Source organism: Ostrea edulis, chromosome 3 (assembly GCF_947568905.1).
Source record: "Ostrea edulis chromosome 3, xbOstEdul1.1, whole genome shotgun sequence".
Classification (NCBI taxonomy): domain Eukaryota; kingdom Metazoa; phylum Mollusca; class Bivalvia; order Ostreida; family Ostreidae; genus Ostrea; species Ostrea edulis.
Genome location: NC_079166.1, coordinates 46934167 through 46961102, shown reverse-complemented (window position 1 = coordinate 46961102; position 26936 = coordinate 46934167). Strand labels below are relative to the sequence as shown.

At 36.5% G+C, this 26936-nt stretch overlaps 2 protein-coding genes across 5 annotated transcripts in view; one reads left to right on the top strand and one right to left on the bottom strand.

Annotated features, from left to right (window-relative positions):
* LOC125649582 (uncharacterized) overlaps nucleotides 1–7454 on the top strand; it is a 172572-nt gene extending 165118 nt beyond the window's left edge. For both annotated transcript variants that reach the window (XM_056157956.1, XM_056157957.1), the window contains one exon: nucleotides 3681–7454. In XM_056157956.1, the coding sequence (XP_056013931.1) occupies nucleotides 3681–3935 (255 nt within the window). In that variant the 3' untranslated portion in view covers nucleotides 3936–7454. The remainder of the gene's footprint in view (nucleotides 1–3680) is intronic.
* Nucleotides 1–26936, bottom strand: part of LOC125677196 (platelet endothelial aggregation receptor 1-like) — a 351642-nt gene that overhangs the window by 194377 nt on the left and 130329 nt on the right. The gene's annotated exons all lie outside the window — the stretch shown is intronic.

Genomic DNA, 26936 nt, shown 5'->3' with positions numbered 1-26936 from the left:
GGCCACAATAGGGGGTCAAAGTTTTATATTGAAATATATAGGCAAATTCTTTAAAAATCTTCTTCTCAAGAACCACTAAGCCAGAAAAGCTGAGATTTACATGAAAGCTTCCTGACATAATGCAGATTCAAGTTTGTTCAAATCATGGGCCCCGGGGGTTGGATGGGGCCACAATAGGGGATCAAAGTTTTACATACAAATATATAGAAAAAATCTTCTCAAGTACCACTGGGCCAGGAAAGTTGATTTTTACATGAAAACTTTCTGACATAGTGCAGATTCAAGTTTGTTGAAATCATGGCCCCCGGGGATAAGATGGGGCCCCAAGGGGGGATCAAAGTTTTACACACAAATATATAGAGAAAAACTTTTAAAATCTTCTTCTCAAGAACGACTAACCCCTCTGAAAATAAATCCCACTTTTTTGCTTAATTGAAGGATATCCCTGGAAGTCCTGGGACTTCCTTGTGAAGTCCCACTTCTCCCATGTCCTAATGCAGTGGGATAATACAGGACTTCATGTTTCTGCATTTGTCCTGGAATATCCCACTTACATCAAGAGTGACTTTGCAAGAATTTCTAGGACATATTTATTACCTAAATGTCTTACAAAGTCCCACTCTCATAGCAGCAGGTTTTTCTAGGACATTCTTGTGTTTTTCAGGACTTTATTATAAAATGAAGACGAAAACATCGTCCCAGAAATTCCCTAAAAATCTCATACTTGATACATTCAAGATAATGCAAGACTTTACATTGCTTTCCAGGACTTCGTATTAAAAGTATGCAAAGAGAGAAGTCTTGCAATTACCCTCAAAATCTTACAACCAGTGAAGTCAGATTATAAAGGACTTTAAGATATTAATTGTTACAAAATTAAATCCTTGTCATATCAAAGAAAAGATTTTACATTTTCTGGATTACCTTGACATGTCATTGCTACATAGTTCAGGCTAAAAAAAACCTATAAGAACAGTGAATGATTCGTGGATAAGAACATTTATGTATACAACAACAATCATGTCATAATAAGTTGTAATAGAAAAGACTATATTTCATCAAAAGTAGACTTGAAAAATGTTGGCTATGAGAACACTTCTTATAAATTTATAATGACAACAATCTGAACTTGAATAAAAATCACTTTACTGTCAAATGCGCTATTGAAATCCTCAATGTCACTTGAAAGACTACCATAATTTGAGTTTTGAGATGCTTCATCACAGGAGTTCAATCGGGTTTGTCATGGTTTTTTTTAGGTTAGAATATTGTCCAGTGTATTATTAAGATCATTTTGATAACAGATTTCCAGTTCCTGGGCTACCTTCTTCAAAATAAAGAAGATCCCTTTTTGTGAAAGAATGTTTAAAAATTCATCAGATTCTGTGGTAGGCTTTTCCATTTCCAGAGATGACACAGCGGCATTAATGTTCGAAACTGAACTTAAAAAAATGTCTGTATCAAAAGGATTGCAATTCAGGCTCAAGTGATGATAAGTTAAAAGGATTTTCCAATGTCACGGTCGTATCACTTGAAGTACCAATGGCATATCAACTTTTGGATGTCACCACTGAAGATTGCAGTTGATGTTTTAATATTTAGTACATTTAGGAATTCGCATGTTTACATCTTTCTTGCACAGCATGTACCTTTTGGGTTCTCAATCTCCTGCAATAATAATTAATTACAAATTATTAATGAAGAAACTTAATTTTCAAGACACTGATTAAAAATTTTATATTTAGAAAAGTATCTTTGACACATCAATGTTTTGAGGTGCAAATAGCAATAAATTATCACTGATGGATACAATCAGCTTGCCATGCTAAATTTTGTAACCGTACTGTCCGTAGTTATTTTACGAAGCAGTAATAATTACAGAACAAGGTCAACTGATCGAAAAGCTGATTTTTACATGAAAACTTTCTGACATAATGCAGATTCAAGTTTGTTCAAATCATGGCCCCCGGGGGTAGGATGGGGCCACAAGGGGGGATCAAAGTTTTACATATAAATATATAGGGAAAAACTTCTTCTCAAGAACCACTAAGCCAGAAAAGCTGATTTTTACATGAAAACTTTCTGACATAGTGCAGATTCAAGTTTGTTGAAATCATGGCCCACGGGGGTAGGATGGGGCCACAAGGGGGATCAAAGTTTTACATACAAATATATAGTTAAAATCTTTTTCTCAATAACCACTGAGTCAGAAAAGCTGATATTTACAAGAAAACTTTCTGACATAGTGCAGATTCAAGTTTGTTCAAATCATGGCCCCCTGGGGGTACGATGGAGCCACAAGTGGGGGGGGGGGTCAAAGTTTTACATACAAATATAGGAAAAAGCTTTAAAAATCTTCTTCTCAAGAAACATTGGGCCTAAGAAGTTGACATTTACATGAAAGCTTTCTGACATAGTGTAGATTCAAGTTTGCAAAGGGTAGTTTGGGCCATAATAGGGACTAAAGTTTTACATGCAAATATATATGGAAAGTCTTCAGATATGGGCCAAGGTGACTCAGGTGAGCGATGTGGCCCATGGGCCTCTTGTTTCTTCTTCACAATTTTGATGCATTTCTGTGGTTTATGCGCTTTGTTTCAGTATAATATACAATTTATTGCATAAATGTTTGGGAGATGTGAAGATTTATTCAGCCCAGAAAAATCACATTGCCCGTAGGGATAAATCTTCATATCTCTCTCACTAGACTTTAGGTTTGCGGTCCGTCAGTCCAGTTTTCCGCACTTTTTCTATCGGTTCTTGCAGATATTTATTTGATATTTGATACGTTGCTTTGCCATAACAAGATACAGATCAAGTTGGAATTTCGTCTCGGTCCGTTGATTTTTCATTAAGTTATGGTCCTTGGACTTAGAAAAATAGCATGAATTATCAGTTTTCTGGACTTTTTTTGGTTGTGCTTGCAGATGTTCACTTGATATTTGGTACATTGTTTTGCCATAACAAGTTACAGATCAAGTTTGAATTTCATCTTGGTCCGTTGATTTTCCATTAAGTTATGGCCCTTGGACTTAGAAAAATAGCATAAATTGTTAGTTTACGTCCTAGTTTTTTTATCACTGTAGATAAGAGTACTACACTCATTAAAACTTTTAGCTTAGTAATACAACAATATAGCTAAATTATTCATGATCACATACATGTACATGTCACAGTTTATTGACTTGGTTAAAGACCTTAACCTTATTATAAGTTTGTCTTTTTTTCCTGGTCTAATCTATACTCGAATAGTAGTTGATTTCCAACCATTCCTATCCTGTTTCCTTAATTTTTCCTTTTACCATAACCTACATAATGACGAATGTTGAATATTATTGTGGTACTGTAATTTTTGCAACCGGTAGGGGACTATGTATTGCCATGCAATACTCTCAGAATGCTTGTTCAGTATCAAATAGTTAACCAGATTTTTTATTTTACACATTCACTACAATTCCTAGAAATTCTAATATTAAATGAATGAAATATTTTGCAAAAACCTATGGTGTCACATGGTGGTTAAATTCCCTTTTAAAAACCTTGGATTTGTGTATCATGCAAGCACTAGAATGCATGTGGACCAATTAACATCATATACACAAACGTACACACACGCTTGAATGCACACAGACATGTACTACATTTTCTATTTATTTCCTAAAATTTTATTTATTTCAAAGATCAGGAAAGATGTGCTGGAGAAGCTGGATGATCAAGTAGAGAAATTTATGAAGGAAAAGTCGATCAGGAACCCTGAGGATGATACAGAACTTCCCAAAACCTTGATGGATTTGTATGAAAATGGTGCTGAAGATTATTCTGATGAGATTATCCCATTTATCGAGGAATGTATTCAAAAAGTGGTAGAAGTAAACAATTATTTTAAGAAACAGAAACATAAATCAACACGGATCAAAACTGAAGATGAAACATGATGATACACAGTGATGGAGCATTCGCTTTGTGATGGGAAGGTCATGGATTTGAGTTGATACAAGGTGAAGATAATGAACAGATCAATCTCATAACTCCTACAAGCAATACAAAATAGATAGTTGGGCAAACACGGACCCCTGGACACACCAGAGGTGGGATCAGGTGCCTAGTAGTCTAGTCAATCTAGCTCAAAAATGAGCAAAACCTCAAACTAATTGCAACAGAAATGAAATTTTGATTATTCATGCAAGAAAACACATGCAAACAACATATTAAAAATCGGCTTTTGTATTTCCATGGGAAAATTGGAATTTTGGGGTAAAATGATGTGTTTTTTCATGAAAATCGCTAAAAACTGGAAATTAAAGAAAATGTCCATTTTATGTAACATACAGTAAAAATAAGTTTCATATCTCAAATTTCAACCTGGAAATGTTCGATTAATTTTTTTTTACAGCAAAATATATTCTTTCCTTGACTGTAATTTTTGGGTAAAATCTTGCTTTTTTTAATATAATTGTTAAAGATTGAAATTTTAAGAAGAAAACCCACATTTTGTCATACGTTTGAGTCTACCAATAAAAAATTGAAGTTAGGATTTATTTTAAAAACTGCTAAACAAATAAGATATATAGATTATTGGCAATATATTTGAAAAATACCATTTTAGGTTGGAAAACCTACCTTTTTCTAACACAAAAATAGTGAAAAACTGGAAATGATAGGAAATGACTGTTTTATAGAAGAGATGACATTGATCTTATAAATTTAAGAATAAAACATCCAAATGCACAACTAAACTTTTTTGCACCAAAATTTATTTTCCCTTGCCGAATTTTGGGCTGAAATCTTCATTTTCCAACAAAAATCGTTAAAAACTGGATTTTGGAAGAAAATACTTTTTCCTGTCCATTAGGCATATATGAGTTACCACATGAAGAATTATACATTAAAATAAACTGTTAACACAAAAAAAGTGCCCCTTCAAAAATGGTCTGTAAAAGATGACCTACATTTTTGCAGTTACTCCCCTTACATCGGAAGTTGGAGGCGCGCTTACCATTCCGGTCCTATATTTCACATAAATAATGTAGTATTTTAAAACAAACAGTGTATAGTAAAGCTTACGTTACCAAATTCTTTATTAAGCTGAGTTTTAACAGTTTGTACTACATCTATGACGAAACAAGTTTCAGTTTCTTTGATTTTATATAAAGAAATCTTTAATATGTGCACTTCCTCTCAAGTTCTAGAGTTTGGGAAAGAGGGAGGAGGGGTATAGCCGTATTTGATGTTTATTTCTATCCAAATTATTGTGCAATTAATACCGAAAATTTCAGGAGTAATCTGTTTTAAAAACAATGGACACGTAGAATTAAAAGCAAAATGAATCAGGCAGGCAGCATCGTAAAAAAAAAAAGGGGGGGTGAAGATAATTTCACAATATTGCCTGAAAATTGACAAGTAAATTTTAATCCAAAGTTATAAAAATCCTTGATTGTGTGTGGTGGGGGGGGGGGGGGGGGGTAAGGTTGTTCTCTCAGTTCAATTTTACACTTCCACTGTGTACAGTTTACGAGAATGCTATTTTAAGGGGAAAAAAGAGGAGGGAGGGCAACCAATCTGTCTAAAAATCGACCTCTGTACGTAAAAATTTATCAACTTTGCATGTAATGAGAAAAGGTGTAGAGCCATTGCTACGTGCCTGATAATTATATAAGTGATCATTTGAGTAATTGCAGTACAGTTCAGTCCATGTTTTTACAAGTACAACGGCTAGTGTCACAATTTGCCTTGCATTTACAGCGAAAAACGTTCAAAAGTTTATCTGGCGCGACTTGTAATTAAGTTTTAACGGATACAAGAATTGCTGAAAAGTGATAAGCCCCAATTCGAAGGATCCAAATTAATCATTTCTTTAGTCCACTCTATGACTTAAAAAATAATTCTTGCAGTGCTCCTCTTCTGCAGCTGTAGTTAGTAGTTAATAGTGGCAATGACTGAACTTATAAAAATGATATTGTGTTAGATAATACTTCACAAAGCAAATCTCCTATAAGTGTCTCTGTGGTATTCCATCTACAAAGTCGATATGACATCGACACCAGAATATATCTTTTTGCTCTATGAAATCCTCATATAGGAAGGTGAAGATAACGAACAGTGATCCATCTCGTAACTCCTATAAGCAATACAAAATAGAGAGGTGGGCAAACACGGACCCCTGGATATACCAGAAGTGGGATCAGGTGCCTATGGACTATAAGGAGTAAGCACCCCCTGTTGACCGGTTACACCCGCCGTGAGCTCTATATCTTAATAAGGCAAACGGAGTTACCCTTATTCAATATCATTGTGCCAAAAACGGCCTAACAATCTATATGAAACAAGTTAGACAGATTTGACCCAATGATAGGTTGTATTGGCAAAGTAGATTGTTATAACGACCATATAATCGCGAAATGCTGACTTTAAACGAAACAGTTGAAACCCTTCACCATCAACTTGTTTGTCAGTAGCCTGCCTCCATTTAAAAACTAATCATATACAGAATTTTTTCGCGATTTGTCTACATTTTGACTATACAGGACCCGTTCCGATGCCGAACATTCTTGACGTTGTGTCGCATCTTGTGAATGCATGTAGAAAGGCAAGGATTGACAAACTTCGTTTCCCAAAAAGACGTCTGGTTTTAACGATATTCTTCACTTAGGGACAAGATCAAAAATTCAATGTCTCACAAAAAACTAAGTTCACATAGTTTTCACCAAGAACACCCCCTCCCCCTTTAAAACTTAATATGACAAATGTTGAAACTACATATGTAATCGAATAACAAGAAAAGAAACGTACGATTATAAATAACACTGTATACTTTTTCTACTGTTTATTCACAAATGAAAGTGTACATTAAATCTATTAAATGTTCATTAATATGTTTTAAATATTATGTGGTATTCAACAGTCGCTTGTCTTTTTCCTTTTTCCACTAAAGTGTAATCGATGTCGGATGACAGAAACTTACAGGAGTTTTTATTCCCCCCCCCCCCCCCCCCCCCCTAGCTAATTGAATTTAAATTTTCATCCGACATTGATTTCGTCCCTTAGGGCAGTTATGTTTATTTCAGAGTTCGTTGCTATTTCTGTGCTTTATATATAGACATTTCAAACACAATGTGCATTTTGTATGATCCTCTAAAATTTACGATAAATAACTGTATCCCATTTCCATTCTCAATGATCGTGTGCCAGCGTGGCGAGAATGCCATCGTCATCGAAAACAAGTTTTGTCTTGAATAGATGGCCGGACGGTCTAGCGCGCTGTTCGCATGCTGCTAGGAGATGTGGTTCCGCAGGTCGTGAGCCCAAGACTAATTAGAAAGAGTAACTACTCGATTTTACACCAAATCATGATACTATGCGCAAGTGTTTATTATTTATATTATCAATGTTTTATTATCTTTATTATTACCCATGAATGATTCCCCAAACATGAATTTGAAAAAGAAAAGCAAAAATACTTTACTTACTTAGTTTTATAAAAGTTTTTAATACAAAGCGCTTGCTCAAATGATGAAGATACAAAATAACTGAAACTTTTAACCCGAATGGTTTTCCATACTTTTGTTTTTAACAACCGTAATACCCCCTTGTAAATTGATACTAATTCTTTAAGATTTCATTTATAATTGATATTTCATAACTTTTAAAGTAAATATTGTGTTTTATAATTAAAATTAATTCAGTAGAGGGTCAAACAAAATATTTTGAAGCTTTATTCGCGAAAGTTCCCCGGGATTGGAAGCCGGCAAAGAATATGAGATGCTGAGCAATATTGTATGTATATAGAAGGTCTTAAAATCACCTTTTTAATACAACTGTTTAGCTGTTTAATCATTTTTTATTACATGCACTTTAGATCGTCGTGTATAACTTTATTCTGATGACTGTCACAGTTAAGTTACTCCCCTTTACGTGTACGGCGTGCCGTAAACACCACAAAATATCGATGGTTTACTAAAACATTTAAGTCTAAATTTTAAATATTTCCCATTGTCCGATTTTTTGTATGTTGTTAATCACGCTTTTGTTTATTAAATTCCATCGAGTTTGTTTCTGTTGCAATTACTTTGAGGTGATTTGCTAGATTGACTAGACTATAGGAGGAGTAAGCATCCCCTTTTGACCGGTCACACCCGCCGTGAGCCCTATATCCTGATCAGGTAAACATAATTATCCGCAGTCAAAATTAGTGTGCCAAGAACGGTTTAACAATCGGTATGAAACACGTCAGACAGCATTTGACCCAATGATAGGTTGTATTGACGAACTAGATCGTTATAACGACCATAGAATTTGCGAAATGATGACTTCAATCGAGACTGTTAAAACCCCTGTACCATCAACTTGTTTGTCAGTAGCTTACCTCGATTTAAAAACTGACTATACGCAGAACAAGCTCTTGCATATCGAATGAGTTGAGATATATAAACACCATATGCAGGTGATAATGGAATATTGCTACATAGATATGGGAAGTTGACGATGGAGAAACTGAAATTATCCCGTTTGTCATACAGTTGAGTTCTCAGTTTGCCGTTAATGTCTACTTTCAATAAAATATAAAGTATGAAGCAGAAATGGACGACTCTGTGGTGTCTTTATTTCGAGCTCACAGGGATATATCAAATGACATGATAAAGAATTCTCACTGATATATCCCTGATCACCCTTGAGAATGAGTCTGCAAAAAGTCCAAAATCAGTCCCCGATAATTTGTGTAAAATTGAAATCAATGATTTTCTTTCTGTCTTTTTTCTGTGGTCTCATTTTCACTTTCAAATATTGTATTTTTATACGCCCGTCTTAAGAGCTTTTTCGTGTCCGACCCGTAACTTAAATACTACAAGGCCTAGAATCATCAAACTTTGTCTGTAGATACATCTTGGGTAGAAGGTGTGTCGCACATTAAAACCAGGTCACTGTGACTTTTCATTAAGATGATGTCCGTCCGTCTGTTAGCTTTTTCGTGTCCGACCCGTAACTTAAATACTGCAAGGCCTAGAATCATCAAACTTTGTCTGTAGATACATCTTGGGTAGAAGGTGTGTCGCACATTAAAACCAGGTCACTGTGACCTTTCATTAAGAAGATATGGCCATATATGGCAAAAACTTGTCCGGCTCATAACTTGAAAACTATTAGACCTAGAATCACCAAAATTGGTCAACTAATGCATCTTCGGTAGAAGGTATGTCGCATCCTACTTTAAGGTCACTGTGACATTTAATTAAGGTGATATTAAAAAAAATGTTTTAATGGGTACAATCTATACTGTTAACAATATGTGACGGGCGTATCATGTGCCGTGGCGGTGCACTTTATTTAGTTTTTAATTCCATGCACTGTGATTAAGCATTAGTGTGATCGGAATTTGAACAAAGTCCATCACACACTGCGGCACATGCACAGAAATATATTGCATAGGACGTTGGACCTCTTCCATTTCAGTTTTTATGCTCCCCAAATATTTTTCAGGAAGCATATAGTTGCCATCATGTCGGTTTACCGCTGTAAAATGGCTGAAATATCGCCAAAACGGCGTAAAACCTTATAGTCCAGTCATTCTAGCCAAAAATATAGCGTAACCTCAAACTAATTGCAACAGAAATGTTTTTGTTTTCAAACGGTGAGTCAAGGGATGCTCTAGCGTATATAAAAAATCGAGAGCACAAAACAAAGGGGAAACGTGTATTGGGGGGGGGGGGGGGCAAAATCGGACATTTTGATTAAAAAAAATCACTGAAAACCGGGATTTATCATTTATCTTCACACATGAAAGAAATAAAAGAAACATAATTGCTATAATCATCGGGAACGGTGTTGACATTCACAAACTACTTTATTCGTACCAAAATTTCAAATGAATGATTTTTTATGAGGCGTAAAGCCTTACTTTGGAAGAAAAATCGATGAAAATGATAAGAGTTAATATGAAACTCGTAAACATTGATTCTGGCACAAAATGAGATACTATTTATATGAGACAGTTAAAGAAGTGATAATTCATAAAAATTAATTAACAGTTTGAGATTTTAAAATCATGAGTGTATCAGTGGCGGATTTAAGGGGGCGCACCTTAAAATTTTCAAAATTAAGGTAAATCATGGTCTTTTGTTTAGAAAATTGTAAACGATAAAAGAAGCAATGATTTCTTCCAATCTCGGAGAAATAAATGACATAATGTTTTGATTGATTTAATTACTTTTATTGGGAGAATTTGCACACACCCCACCCCCCACCCCAAAGCCTTAAAATTTGCGTCATTTTATTAATTTCACTTTTATCCTAAATGACAGGAAATAGTAAAAATAACTACTTAGGAGACATATTTCAAGTCCTATAAAATCTGTAAAATCCATGCAGGAGTTCAAGGCGGCCCACCCCCACCCCACCCCCGTCTCATAAACTTGCGCTCCCCGCCTAACAGCAATTACTGGATCCGCCCCTGTGTATGATCCCGTAATCGTGTTTGCTCTGTTCGTTTGTTTGTCAGTCCGCAAAATGTTTAACTTTGGCCATAACATTTGAATGGTAAAGGACACTATTTTCATATTTAATATGTGTATTCTTTGTGACAAAACCTTTAGATGGTACCAAACATTTTGACATTGTGATCCTAATGATTGACCTACTTTTCGTGACCTTGGAAAAAAACTTGCTTAAGGTGTTGGGATTTGCTTACGAGTTAGAAAATTCACGCTACATGTTTAGAGATAAATTGAATCGCGTGCATACAAATTAGCCGGGACGAAGGTATTGTTTTTTACCATTCCTCATTTCTTTCTCTACAAATATCTATAAGTTTCTTTGAGAAATCTACAGTTCGGATAGAAAAGCCATTAACGCCACGTTTCCCATCAGAAAATTTGCACAAAATATACAATTCTTGTCGAAGTAAAAAGTAGGTGTTGTTGAGCGAAGACCGCGGCTTGATCATTCATGATTGAGACTTGTAAATTTAGACACCAAATTTTCCTTTTTAAAAAAATTATTGTGTTGAGATTAGTGTAGTCACGACGACATTTTTATGCACTCTTTTGCCACGCATTGTTACAGCAAGTCAGTAATTATAATGACATACATCATATCGTATAAATACGAATTCCAAAACACCCATCCATCGGATCTATATGTCACTGTGATAAAGAAATAATAGCAATACAAAGACAATAATTACGCATAGTGTTTTCTGTAAATCAAAGAATGTTTGTAAATATAAGAGGAATGTATAAACTGGGTGGTTTGCCGAGGGAAATTTGTTAATAAAAAATAATACAATCTAAGTTGACATACACAATGTGGGGTACAAGTAGTAAAAAATCTGTTCTGAGATTTAAGTATGCAGTACAAGGTAGTAAAACGTGGCTCATCTTCTACACAATTTATTAAAAGTGATTGATTGTATATTGTTTAACGTCCCTCTCGAGAATATTTCACTCATATGGAGACATCACCATTGCCGGTGAAGGGCTGCAAAATTTAGGCCTATATACTCGGCGCTTATGGCCTTTGAGCATGGAGGAATCTTTATCATGCCACACCTGTTGTGACACGGGGCCTCAATATTTTCGGTCTCATCCGAAGGGCCTCCTCATTTACTGTATTCCCCCACGGGAGCACAATCTAAAGAACACAATGTAAATATTCTGTCTTCTAATTCTTCTCTTTTGTATCGCCCCGTTTCTATTCTAATTGGAAGTATACCACATCTTCATAGTGCAAGTAAAGATCTTAGATGTTTTGAAATGCTCGTGAAAAATTAATTTTCGGTTCTAAGATTTGTTTTAATATCTTTAATATCTTTGAATTAACATAACTTAATAGGTGATTTACTTTTACATGTCAACTTCCCACATTTATGTAGCAATATTCCATTATCACCTGCATATGGTGTTTATATATCTCAACTGATTCGATATGCAAGAGCTTGTTCTGGGTATAGTCAGTTTTTAAATCGAGGTAAGCTACTGACAAACAAGTTGATGGTACAGGGATTTCAACAGTCTCGATTGAAGTCAGCATTTCGCAAATTCTATGGTCGTTATAACGATCTAGTTCGTCAATACAACCTCGCATTGGGTCAAATGCTGTCTGACGTGTTTCATACCGATTGTTAAGCCGTTCTTGGCACACTGATTTGACTGCGGATAACTCCGTTTACCTGATCAGGATATAGGGCTCACGGCGGGTGTGACCGGTCAACAGGGGATGCTTACTCCTCCTAGACACCTGATCCCACCTCTGGTGTGTCCAGGGGTCCGTGTTTGCCCAACTATCTATTTTGTATTGCTTGTAGGAGTTATAAGATTGATCACTGTTCGTTATCTTCACCTTGCATGTACTAGTTTTACACGATTTTGTTGTTCTTAAGTTTTTGCGACATTTAACGCTAATGGCAAAAACTGCTTTCCATACTTTTTTGTTTGTTGTTAGCGAGGCCTTGCAGGTTGCACCACTCTATTAATTTTGCCTATATGTTCTTACCAAAATTACTCACCTTTGACCTGACCCTGCTTCCTTAAAGTAAACTTTTCAGAAGTTTTACTTTCACATCATGTAGTACAGTGCTTAATGAGCATTTTCATACCAAAAAATACATACCCATTTTAGCAAGGCGTGAGAGTTTGTTTACATTGAAGTCAAGTACGTGCAAAATCAGCTGGTCAAAAGCCAAATCACCCACCTCTACAACAAAAATTCAAAAAAATATTTAAATCCTTCTTTCGTGTATTTTACTCACAAAATTTCAAACACAATACTTGAATTTACACCTCACAAAAAATTGGAGAGCCTACCTCATAAGAATAGTCCCATAAAACATGCAAAGTTCCAGGAATTATTTTCTTTCGGCCATGATTCGACGTGAACCTCCACATAAATAGAGTGATGCAACCTGCAATAAAAATATGGTTTCTTTAAATTTCAATAAACTTGATAAAAAAGAAGTTGAATGATATGTGTGTGCGACTGAACATTCATTTTTTTGATTTCTGATCTTTATGAAGTGAAACAGGCCTTGGGTAAATGAGGTGTGTTTGGATGAAATTGAGCCCATTTTGAGCCATTCTGATAGAAGTGTGTGTGTGTGTGTGTGTGTGTGTGAAATTTGGATTTTTCACCTATTTGTTTGTAATGGATGACAGTGATTTTTTTTTATATTGTTGTGGAAGGCCTTACTTTGTATATAGGAAAATTGTTGGTGATTTTTGTGGTATACTTATATTTTATTGAGATTTGATGTGTAAAATTGCAATTGAAATGTGATGATGTTCTTGATTAAACTTATCAAATTTAATTAATGTGTTGTTCAATTCCTTTGAAATATAGTTGGTATCATGTAGAATGATCTTATCTTTAATTGTAATGGGAAGATGGAGAACATTACTCACTGCACCCAGCAAGGCATTCTGATTTTCCTGGACATGGTCAAGTTGAGCTGTCAAGGGGGGTCCTGTAGAAACAAGATAATACATATTGTCACTTTGAGAGATGTTAAGCATCCAAACATCAAACTCAATCATTAGACTTCAGATAAGAGAAAGACAAAACTAGCATTAGAGTCATAAATTGGTAAAAATGAAGGGAAAAGGTAAGGCAAAGAGTAGATATTTCAGAGTAAAAGATGGCCGCCGCTGAGGGTCAGCCCATGGAGGATGAGAGAGAAGGGGAAAAGAGCTTTGTAGATACTTGCCAACTAATATCGGAGGATTTAGTAATTCCCCCACAGAGTAAATTTATTGCTCCCGCTAGGATAGAGAATCCTATCTTCCAAGAGGGAAATGCCCTTGTGGAACCCCTCGAGAAATTTATGGGAAAACATGATATACTTATATCAAAATCGTTAGTCACTGTAGAGGGAGAATATGTACCTCTACGCTATCTAAACTTACGGAATGAAAGCATTAAGCTCTACAAAAATAGTGTAGTAGCTACCATTGAAAAAGTCAATGACATTGGGAATAATGTAGAGTCAGTTATTTCCCAAGTTAGCTCTGACATTAAAAATGAATCCATTTGCCTGATCATTTAGAACAAATTTTACAAAGGGTTCATGAAAGTGTCACTCCAGAACAAAAGCAAAATTTAGCAGAAGTCTTATGGGAATTCAAATCTACCTTCTGTTGTTCATCATCTGATATGGGTACAACAGGTTTAGTACATCATCAAATAAATACTGGAAATGCACCATCAATTAAGCAACCCCCTAGACGTATCCCCTTAGCTAAAATGGCTGAAGGAAAAAGGGAGATAAATGATATGCTAGATAGAGGTGTAATAGAAACACCAAACAGTCCATGGAGTCCTCCCATAGTCCTTGTAAAGAAAAAGGATGGGACAATCCGGTTCTGTATAGACTATAGAAATTTAAACGATGTTACTATTAAGGATAATTATCCTATTCCAAGAATAGATACCACATTAGATGCCCTATCTGGGACACGTTGGTTTTCTACAATAGATCTTAAAAGTGGGTATTGACAGGTGAAAATGTCGCCTGAAGATAAGCCCAAAACTGCTTTTTATATACCCGGGGGTGGCCATTGGCAATTTGTAAATATGCCATTTGGATTATGCAATGCAGGTGCAACATTTGAAAGACTTATGGAAAGGGTATTGTCCGGTCTTCCATGGCAAATATGTTTAGTCTATTTAGATGACATCATAATTTTGTCAAAAACTTTCGATGAGCATGCAAACAATTTAAGACCAGTCTTTGGACGATTACGGGAGGCTAATTTAAAAATGAACTCCAAGGAATGCTTACTTCTTCAAAAGGAAGTTCCCTTTCTGGGACATATTGTAAGCGAGGATGGGATAGCCACAGATCCCTCTAAATTAGAATCAGTCGAAACCTGGCCTATCCCTAAAAATGTACGGGAGGTTAGAAGTTTCATAGGCTTTTGTTCATATTATCGAAAATTTATATATAAATTTTCAGACATTGCTAGACCTCTGCACAAACTTACTGAATCTTCGGTAAAGTCTGTGTGGGATGAGAATTGCGACATCGCTTTTGATCATCAATTGAAAAGGACCTAACTAGTGCTCCTATCCTGTCTTATCCCAATGAACAAGGATTGTTTATACTTGACACAGATGCTTATAACCTTGGTTTGGGAGCCGTACTTTCTCAAGAACAAGACGGGCTGGAAAAGATCATTTGCTATTACAGCAAGACATTCAGTGCGGCTGAACGTCGCTACTGTGTCACACGTCGAGAATTACTGGCAATTGTTAGTTCAGTCAAACACTTTCACCAGTATCTTTATGGGAAACCATTCAAGGTCAGAAGAGACCACGGTTCTCTCACATTGCTATTGCATTTAAAAAATCCAGAAGGACAAGTAGCAAGATGGTTTGAGCTTCTGTCCTCATACGATTTCAAGATAGAACATAGAGCAGGTGGCTCACACGGCAATGCTGATGGACTCTCCCGTAGGCCTTGCCATCAAAATGAATTTGATTGCAAACACTGTAGTAGAGCAGAGGATAAAGACCTCAGCCACGGTGTCAAATCTGGAACCCACACTGAGATCAATAGCCTAGGTGATCAGAAAAATAAATCTAACATGTATCAGGACTCTGATAATACTCCCACAGTGAACACACCTGAAAGCTGTACTGTGGTTACCAGATCTCACATCACCACATCCAGTGGGACAGAATCTGCAAAACAGGGTGAAACTGTTATGGTAGACATCAATCCAGAAAACGGTATCACATTTTTACAACATAATGATACAGATATAAAAGAAATCTTAAAATGGGTTAAAGACAAAGTGAAACCCAAATGGGAAAATATCTCCCATACAAGTGAAACTTGTAAATACTATTGGGCAAGATTTGACTCACTTTTCTACAGAAACGAAATCCTATATCACAAATGGGAAAGTGTCATACCTAAGTATCAAATTGTACTCCCAAAATCTATTATTGGGAAAATTATCGGTGAAATCCACTGTAACATAACGGGTGGTCATTTAGTGATTAACAAAACCCTGTCTTAAAGCCCGAGATAGGTATTTTTGCACAAGATATAAAACATTTCTGTAAAAGCTGTGATAAGTGTGCCGCTAGAAATTCACCAACTAAAACACTAAAGTCACCCTTACAAAAGTATATTGTAGGTGTCCCAATGGAAAGATGGGCTGTGGACATATTGGGACCCTTGCCCATAACTCACAAGAAAAACTCTTACATTCTAGTTATGGGGGATTATTTCACCAAATGGATAGATGCAATCCCTATAAGAAAGCTATCACAGTTGCTCAAATAATAAAATGATAAAACCCGCACCACTCCCTATATACCTCAGTCTGATGGGACGATAGAAAGTGCAAACAGAACAATTGAGAACATGCTTTCTGTTTTTGTAAGCAAGAACCAGAAAGACTGGGATGACTTATTACCCTTACTCATGCTTGCATATCGATCCTCTACACATGAATCAACAGGGATGAGCCCATGTGAGATGGTATTTGGGCGCTCTGTTATTCTCCCTATAGATTTGGTTATTGGTCAAGTAGTTCCTGAAAAACACGAATTCAAATTAAAATCTGAGTATACCCATAGCTTATCTGAAAAACTAAACATAAATCATGAGTTTGCCAAAAACATGATTAGAAACTACAATGTCAAAATTCAGCAACATTATTACACACCAGGAGATGCAGTATGGGTTTTCTTCCCAAATCAAAATATGGGACCAGAGAAAAAATTATCTCTAAAATGGCACGGACCCTACATAGTGCTAGAGAAAATAAATGACGTACTGTACAAAATTGGGGGAAACGCAATACATAAAGGAGATATAATCCATCATAATCGTTTAAAACCATATGAAGGGACAAAGAAACCCATATGGTTTAAACTTAATGCATAATTCCCTATCAGGCTATGTCAATATATATTCATATAATGGGAAGTTTTAGTATAAACAAATCCCACCAAAATTCTTTTATATGCATTAACTCTTACCTAGGTTCAACGTTTAAACTGTTCAATATGCAACGACAAGGAATTCACAGTTTTGCCATGCGGAGAGGTACATCACCAGTTGCCATTCTGGATTTATTTACCAGTGCTCAAAGTGCAACATGAAAATGAACAGGAGGGATCAGCGATACCACTGTGAGGCCTACACCCTTTCTATCGTCAAGAAGGAGACCGGGACTTTTACTGAGGATGAACTACAGCAATTCGAGAGCTTTCAGAGAAGTAGGGGACAGTTTGTAATACCGTTCATGAAGGAGGTAGTACCCAATGTATATAACCAGGGGAAAGGACAGAAGCTGGCAATTTTGATAGAACCCCCGCCAACAAATCAGGACCCGTCACTAAAAAGTCTAAGTTCAATTTGAAGGTCACTAATGGGGAACCGGCCCTAGTCCAAACTCCCGTCACAACACCTCCTGAAGCGCCAGCAACAAAAGAGTTACCTTCAAAAGCATCCTTTCCAATGAACGCTGCAGGTGACGCCAAAATGGAAAAGAGCTCTGGGAAGCGAAAGTTTACAGATTCTTCTTCCTCCAGTTCATCTTCTTCCAGTTCCTCCTCTTCAAGTTTACCTTCAAGCTCCTCTTTGTCAACAAATCAGCCAGATATTTCAATAGGTGCGCCCGAGACCTACACCGTACCCGAGGCTTACACCGTACCTGAAGTGAAGGAGGCACCGGCTTATGTTCCATCTGAAAAGACGACTACCCTCCTCAAGGGTATGGCCTTCTGCCAGGACCAGCGGATTATCCTGAATGTGGGAGGGAAAATGTCTGAAACTTGCGTTCCTACCCTTACGACGGACCCCGATTCTTGGCTTGCCGTCATGGTGCCTGACAGTTCTCCAATGAAACCCTATCAAACGGATCGTGTCAACACTTATTTCATCGACAGGAATCCTAGATTCTTTGATTTCATTCTGGACTTCCTGCGAGATCCAGCACAATTCTTTAAAATATTACCCACAGACCGAGATTTACATAGAAGCTTCATTCTATCAATTGTCCGGTTTGAGTGATTTAATTGAGAAAAGGAACCAAGAGCTCTGCTGCAAATCCTCCTTGTGGGACAATCAATGAGGAACCCCACCTTTTCGTGTGTTTCGACTTTGTGTTATTTCCTTATACATTAGGATCATTTGTTCAGATGAAGAGAACCCTACAAACACAGTGAGACAAGTTAGATCATCAATTCATTTCTCAAATTTCCATATTCATTGTTAATAAATCATTAGTGTTTGTATGCTTGATATCATGAATAATGCATTATCATAGCTATTCATTTGTATATATAATCATTATGCTATTCATTCATTCATCACCATTTCAAACATTGTCATGCATGTTGAGCTTTAATATTTGAAAGTACCATTTGCAATTTAATACATTGCTTTTAAATGTTCCATGATGCATGTCGTGTCTTTTTACCCAGAGGAATGGGACATACATTCTGCCTTATTTTCCCTGGTATCAGGTGAATTTTCATTCGAGGACGAATGTGCTTTACATGGGAGGGGGCCGTGTTACGAAAACGGTACCCTAGTGCCAATATAATGGCCATCATTCCCTAAAAGAATACATTTACAAAATATGAGGCGATCCCAATTGGGTATAGATTATAAATGGAATGAAATTTATTGTAGTTTTATATACGAATTGTATTTTAATACGATATGGTTTATATTTACCGAGTGTTGTACTACGGTGAGGTTGTGGAACTTGTCATCCCGAAATTCCTCGCCGATAATTTGTTTATATTATATATAATTGATGATATCGGTATTTAGCAACCCCATCACGAAACCTGTAATAAAAGCAATCGGCGATCTACATTCTCCAAGCAACGACAAACGGCCATAATTTCAGTATGACTAGATTATGCTTAACTGAAAATGGCGGGTGTTTACATGTTGTACGTAACGTCAACAATCGAACCCGACGTCAATAAATACGTTGATCAGCTGTCTGCTAGGTTCATCTATCGCCAGCATGTCTGGGAAATAGATGAATAGATGGGTAAATATTATTGGGAATCGCTGATGGGAGTTGATGTTTGTTGGTATAATATGAGTTTAATCTATATTCTTAATATTAGAGTTATCTATTTTGAAGGATGGACACCAGGCATTAAACTAGGAAGACGAGTTTTAAGTTTTATACTGTTTTAATACACTCAAGTTATACACAAATGTTCATCCTTTACTGTACTTCAAAAAGGAGTCAAATGAAGAAGGGATCTGTAACGATAAAATTTGTAAAAACAATTTAAATACAGATATACTGTTACAATACACATACAACACTTACTTTACTTCACTTTACACAGACTACATTTTGCTGCAGGTACATTTTACACATTGCATTTTACTGCATACTTCACTATACTATACTATACTATACTATACTTAATAGCATTTTACTGAATATGCACATTAAACACTGCATTTTACTGCAAATACACATTACACACTGCATTTTACTGCATATTCTGGGCGTTTCCCAATACTCTGGCATGAACAGTACACCGTACATTTACGTTTAGGTAAATACATATTATACATTTGAAATAAAATAGCATATGAATGTATTGTATACTCACAAGAACTATCACAGTAAATTCTAATATAAATTGTAAAGAACTTTGTACGTTGGCCATTTTAGGAATAAATGTGGAATAAAAATATTGAAGTAATGAGTAAACTTACCTCAGAAGTAGTGGACTTTGGTCACAAGGTATCAAAACTTGATGACTATTGCAAGATGAAATACATGAACATCAATGCTGATAAATGCGGCCGCACCCGGCAATTGCTACACCCAAACTAACTGCACGGGATTTAAATATACAAGCATACCTGGTGAACGATTCGCATACTATGGAAACACATTGAGATATTTAACTATTGAAAAGGATAAAGATCCTAACATCTATGGAGCTATAATCGGGAAATATATACATTAATTGTGACACCATAGTTGTTGGGAGCCGGAAAAGTAACTTGGTCACATATATCTTTAATAGATTAGTAGTTTCTCTCATAGCTATTGGGAGAAGTTCTGATGATCCAACAAATTCAACCTTTAGTAATAAACTTTATATAATCACTCCTGACATCCTTTTGTCCAATGTACAGACTTGGGAAACCCACAGTTGCGCGGGGTTACAGCATCCCCCCGCCACGGAAAACGCAACACTTACTTCGTAATTATGACGCTTTAGAGCCCGATCGATGCTGGAAACAATACTACTGAGGGATGTTGGTTCAAATTTTTCACACACCCCCCCCCCCTTTCCGGACGCTCAGAATAAAATTTGCAAGATAGACATCCAGTTCAGTGGGTGGAATTATGTGAAATTCACGCGTTTCGTTTTTAGATTGCATGAATGTTTTCAACAAGTTAACATCATATAGAGTTTTTCTCAAAGTGTTTTTGTTTTCTTTGTCCTGGATGAATTTTTCAACTTCGTAATTTTCATAACATACAAATCTTGAATTGATTGGTTCTGCAATTATTTGTTCCAATTGATCACTTGCCTTTTCATCAGGTTTTTCTACATTAATAATATTGGCCTCTTCTATTTCTTGAAAATTTACAAAAAACTCTCCAAATTTTCTATCACTTGACTCCATGATTTTCCAGCGATATGCAGACGATATCAAAATAAATACGCACATAATTAATGAAAATAAACAATTCATTGATTCTTTATGAGTATTTTAATTTTGCTATAAAAGAAATACTAAATAAATACAGAATAACAAGTTAAATGCTTTATTTCATGCAACGATATGCATCAACACAGGAAATAGGTCATCCAAGCGGGGACAGTGTCAAAAGTAGTTCGGACCGGAAGTGCTTTATCAACCGAGCGTGTGATAAAGCTAATGCTTTATCTCACTTGCAATATACACCACACTTATGAGATCAATCTTGTGGAATCGCTGAAAGGTCCAGGAATCAGTTGTTCCTCAGATATCTGTCCCAAGAAATACTGGTAGGATCCTGTCATGGGGATGATGTTGGAATCCGACACAAGAGCTGCAGGAATGGACGAAAAGTTTGCTCTGGGGGTTGGCTTTGAGGTTGTGAATAGCTCTCCACCAACATTTAAAGTCACAATCTTTTCTTTGCTTCAGAGCAATATGTTGAAGCTTCACCTGTTTCTTGGATGTCTGAGTTCACACTCTGGTACGGAGTATATATTTTTTTTGCTGTTCTGGTTCATCAATGATCCCGTCGGTTAAAACTGAGACTATGTGTACGGGTCTTTCGGACACTATTGTTGTTCTGTTGTATATAGATTTTGACAAAGTTGAAAGCGCCAGATCATTTTGAAGAGTATCTAGGGGGAGTTTTTAGCCGAAGTGAGCCTTTCTGATCAACATTTGTCCGTTGTCCGTCGTCGTCGGCGTCGTCGTAAACTTTTCACGTTTTCATCTCCTGTTCAAGAATCACTGGGCCAATTATAACCAAACTTGGCCAACAGCATCCTTGGATAAAGGGCTTTCAAGTTTGTTCAAATAAAGGGTCATATTCCCTTCAAAGGGGAGATCAACCCAAAAATGCAAACATAGGGTGGGGTCATTTAAAAATCTTCTCAAGAACCACTAGGCCAGAGGAGCTGAAATTTTCATGAAAGCTTCCTGACATAGTGCAGATTCAAGTTTGTGCAAATTGCCCCCGGGGGTAGGTTAGGACCACAATAGGGGATCAAAGTTTTACATACAAGTATATAGGAAAAATCTTTGAAAATCTTCTCAAGAACCAATGAGCCAGAAGAGTTGAAATTTATATGAAAGCTTCCTGGCATAGTGTAGATTCAAATTTGTTCAAATCATGGCCCCGGGTGTAGATTGGGGCCACAATAGGGGATCAAAGTTTTACGTAGAAATATAAATCTTTTTCTAAAGAGCCAATGAGTCGGAAGAGCTGAAATTTACATGAAAGCTTCCTGACAGGGCAGATTCAAGTTTGTTCAAATCACGGACCCCGAGGGTAGATTGGGGCCACAATAGGGGATCAAAGTTTTAATTAAGCATAAATAGAGAAAATATTTAAAAATCATCTTCTCAAGAACCAATGAGCCAGAAGAGCTGAAATTTACATGGAAGCTTCCAGACATAGTGCAGATTCAAGTTGGTTCAAATCATGTCCCCCGGGGTATGTCGGGGCCACAATAGGGGATCAAAGTTTTACATGAGAATAAATAGAGAAATCTTTAAAATTCATCTTCTCAAGAATCAATGAGCCAGAAGAGCTGAGATTTACATGAAAGCTTCCTGACATAGTGTAGATTCAAGTTTGTAAAAATCATGACATCCAGGGGTAGGTTGGGACCACAATAAGGACTAAGGTTTTGCATGCAAATATATATGGAAAGTCTTGAGATATGGGCAAAGGTAACTCAGGTGAGCGATGTGGCCCTTGGGCCTCTTGTTTGAGTTTACATATGGAACTGGAGTTAGAGGTTCAACAGCATTGTTTTCGTGATGTTCCGATTGCTTAGTTGATGTTGATGGGGCCAAATCTTTGTGTAAGTTGTCTGGACATAGGTCATTTAGCTCTTTGTCAGCACCTGTCAACTGATTTGTGGCAGGATTTGAAGTCTTCAGTTCAGCATCCTTTCTGTGGTTTTCAGATGGTTGATTCCCTTCGGGATCCGGGTTAGAATAGGTCCTCAGTACTTCTTGCTTATCGTAGAAGGCAACTAAATGGGGCGGTCCTTCGGATGAGACCACAAGAATCGACGGCCCTTGTCACAGCAGGTGTGGCACGATAAAAATCCCTCCCTGCTCAAAGGACATAAGCGCCGAGAATAGGCCTAAATTTTGCAGCCCTTCACCGGCAGTGGTGACGTCTCCATATGAGTGAAATATTCTCGAGAGGGACATAAAACAATATTCAATCAATCACGATACTCATGGAGTAGTTGGGCATCCATGCCTGTTGTCCCTTCTGTTAAGACAATACCACATGAAGAACATTTGTGGTCGAATCCCGAATGTACCCCAGTCACAGTGGGAAGGTAAGCCACATTCTGCATCACAGATTCCACACAATATCTCTGAATCTACAAATAAGGATATGTTTTGCTTAATTTGAAAGGGGATTATAATCTCATAAATGTAAAACTTATACGGTACCAATTTTGATGCACCAGATGCGCATTTTGACAAATAATGTCTCTTCAGTGATGCTCAACCGAAATGTTTGAAATCCGAAATAACAATGAAGTTTTAGAGCTATTATAGGGGAAAACAGTGTGCCAAAAAGTGGAGTCAAATTCGTCTAAGGATAAGAGCTATTCATGAGGGAGATAATCCTTAATTTTGAAATGAATTTCTAAATTTTGTAGCAGCAATTCAATATACATCCGTATTTTCAAGCTAGTAACGAAGTACTTAGCTACAGGGCTGTAGAGACCCTCGGGGACTAACAGTCCACCAGCAGAGGCCTCGAACCAGGGGTCATAATGTAAAACTTATACGGTACCAATTTTGATGCACCAGATGTACTTTGCGGATAAAACAAATTAGTAGGGAATGGAATGTAATCATCAACAAACTAGGGGGAAGGAGTTGGGGTTAATGATAGGGTCTTAACGTAGGTCGTGGGATTACAGACCTTTTTTTCTCACTCGAAAACCCCATTTGAAAATTTGACCGATGTATCTTGACAATGTATATAGTACTCTGTGAAAATTGTTTTTTCATTCATCAGCACAGTTTTTGGTAATCACGTCTTCAACATACCATTGTTTTAACGGTAGCGACACTGTTTTCCATTGAATTATATAGAAAATAATAGTGATTGACTTTATTCATTGCACAATTCAACTTAAAATAGACAGAAGTTGGTGCTGTTCATCTTGATGATATTAATATCAAAGCGAAACAAAAATAATTTGAAAAATATTTATGAAAAAAACAAAACAAATAACGTTACAAATATTCGCGACGTCATTCAACAACGTTATTCATTTACTTTTCATGCATCACTTCAAAAATAACTCAAAACAACGCTATTGACTCCTGGTTTTGAAAGGGAAATCAAATATGTATTGACAAAATGATCAATTATTTACAAAATGTTTATCGCAAAATTTCTTAATATATATAGATGTGTACATATATTGCGCTATATATCTAAATTGTGTTGCGCGGCTAATAATTGAAATTCTTTTCTTCTTTTGCGATTGCATGCTCGCATTAACAATGAATAAACTAATATAGCTTTACATGTAATAGTGTAATTTTATTTTTGAATCCCATTAAGGTTAAATTTTTGATTTCATATACATGTAGTTTAATCATGTCTTAATATTCTAACCAGAAATACAAGTAAAGTTGTTTCTATTTTACAATATATTTATGTAATATTATTTTTAACTTGTATTGCAGATTCACTTGAAACGTCAACTATTTTTTCTAATTTTCGACCAACTTCACATTCTTGATCTTTATACATTTAGAGTCTTGAGCCCGTTGCAGTGTTTGAAATAACCGTGCGCCCGACTGCCCAAGACTCATGTAATTTACCACGGGCGAATAAATTTCTTGGTATAGTCGCCCGATCGGACGTGATAAAATTTCAGCTAAATAAAATTTAGATGAATCAACTTCATTATTGTACCTGTAACTACATGGACAGACCTCGTCAATTTAGTACATTTTACTGCATATCCTACCGTATATAAAAATTTCATTACAATATAATGTACTAGGAACGAATTGGGTCCACCGTACTTCATTAGAAGATAGATACATGTAGTGACACATGTAAAAGTAATTTTAAAATATGCAGGGCAAGTACCCGGTAGGTCTTTGGCAGGGCTAACAATTTTTACAAGTAGTCAGCCCTGCATGTCTAGCTAATTTTACAGCGAGTTTCAAACACTCCTTGACGTGGGCAGTTGTAAAGTTCAGCTTTGCTAGAATACATGTATTGTTAGTTTGCTGTTCTCTAATACCGGCATTCATTTGTTGATATGATCAACTCTCTCTCTCTCTCTCTCTCTCTCTCTCTCTCTCTCTCTCTCTCTCTCTCTCTCTCTCTCTCTCTCTCGTATAGGCAACTCCTGCTCATTTTTTCCCAGGGGTTCTGGAAATATTTTCAGAGACATTTGCAGCAGGACACATTGAAACATTTCTTTATAGGATATCCCTGCCCAACGCTTTTAATTATTCAATGTTGTCCGATCTTCACGTATGATGGGGTAGGAATAAAATTATGAACTCGCCATTTTCAAATGTCCGCCACAAACGCGTCAAATCTCTGACTAAAACTTTCATTAACTGGGAAACTCCCGTCCGATTTTTCTCGGGTTCTAAAAACGCTTATAAAAGCATTCCCAACATCGCCAGCTGTTTCACCCCCCCAAGTTGTCTGTTGCTAATTTTTATACAGTAACAATATAAAACATATTACTAGCTGAAATTTTGCACCGGAAACGAAAAGACTTAACAAAATGAAACGAAGTATGTTCTACTTTGATAATGACTGTTGGTAATATTTATGTGATATCGGTAAAGTATTACGTTCTTTATATTCAGTCAATGACCCATGTATACTTTATTCAGACAACTGTTACGTCACAATTGAATGTGCACGTAAAAAGACGTTGAGTCGTAGGATTTGCGTACCCGAAAACGATGACGTAAGCAAACCCGCGATCTACGTTAATAAGTTGTGATGAACCACTTGGGGTTTTTTGTTTTGGGGTTTTCTGTATTTCGTAAATAACATTAGTCCTTTTAATGACGTTGTAGGGACCTGCCCGGGGTCGGCATAACTTTTTACCATGTCTTTCAAACTTGGGTGAGTAGAACCAAACTGTATCTACTGGTTTATATAAATTCTGGTAAGAAATGAAACTTATAATTCTTTATTTGATGCAGTATCAAACGAAAAATTGGACGGAAAACTTCATCGATGCGCGTAATGATTATACGCCAAATTAAAGATGCAATGGTTAAAAGCTGAATTAGATATAAGGGAAGAGAACAAGTGGTGACTGGATTTATGCTGCATTGTATTGGAGGAGCAAACTCCCCGTCGAGGCCTCATTACGTCACCTACGAATAGACCTCTCCTATGTGACGCACCACAATATACAGATCTGTATATTGTGAGTCCGCGATTATCACGCAGGCAAATAACAATAAAGAAGTAGTTCGCAGTTAAAAAGTTTGAAGATATTGATATTAAGAGCATTAATATAAAAGTATGGATTTTATTTTAAACATAAAATGATCAAAAGATCATTAAAAAGTAGGGAAACTCTGTTCAAATTATTGTGTAAAGTAATGAACTTAGTGTTTACGTTCTTGTTTTGAAAGTTGTTTACGTTTGACGTTATGTTTTTTCGTCATTCTACAGTGACGTCACAGTATACGCGGCCTAAGAAATCGCTATCCCATAATGCCTAAGTGGAAGAGTTTGGTTTGTGAGCAAACGAACTCTGGTGGAAGTTTGTTGGAGGAGATGTTGAACACTGATTGTGTCGTAGGAACGGTGGAATGAGACTTGGCTCCTTTCCAATATGAAGTAATAAGCTCAACACCTCTTTATCTGAATTGCCCTCGTTGACTGAGCCCCATATAATACAGTTCATTTTCATTAATATCTCCCAGATCAAAAGTCGCTGCTTGCTCCGTCATGTTATTGAAGTCGGTAAAGCAGACGATACATACCGGAAACTCGTGTTTACAATCTGTCTACTTGTACCAGTCAGTGGCCTACGTCATCAAGTTGTTTATTCTGCCATGTCATCACTAGGCCCATGTGTGTTGTTGATTAATTTAATTTGTATTTTATTCATATCTTTGGTTATGTTTTTATTTAGTAGCATCAAACGAATACATTGCGTTTATAATGCTTGTGTGAAAATTCGCGTTCTATAAACATGGCTAAACTTAGAACGGGGAAGACGCATTCCAG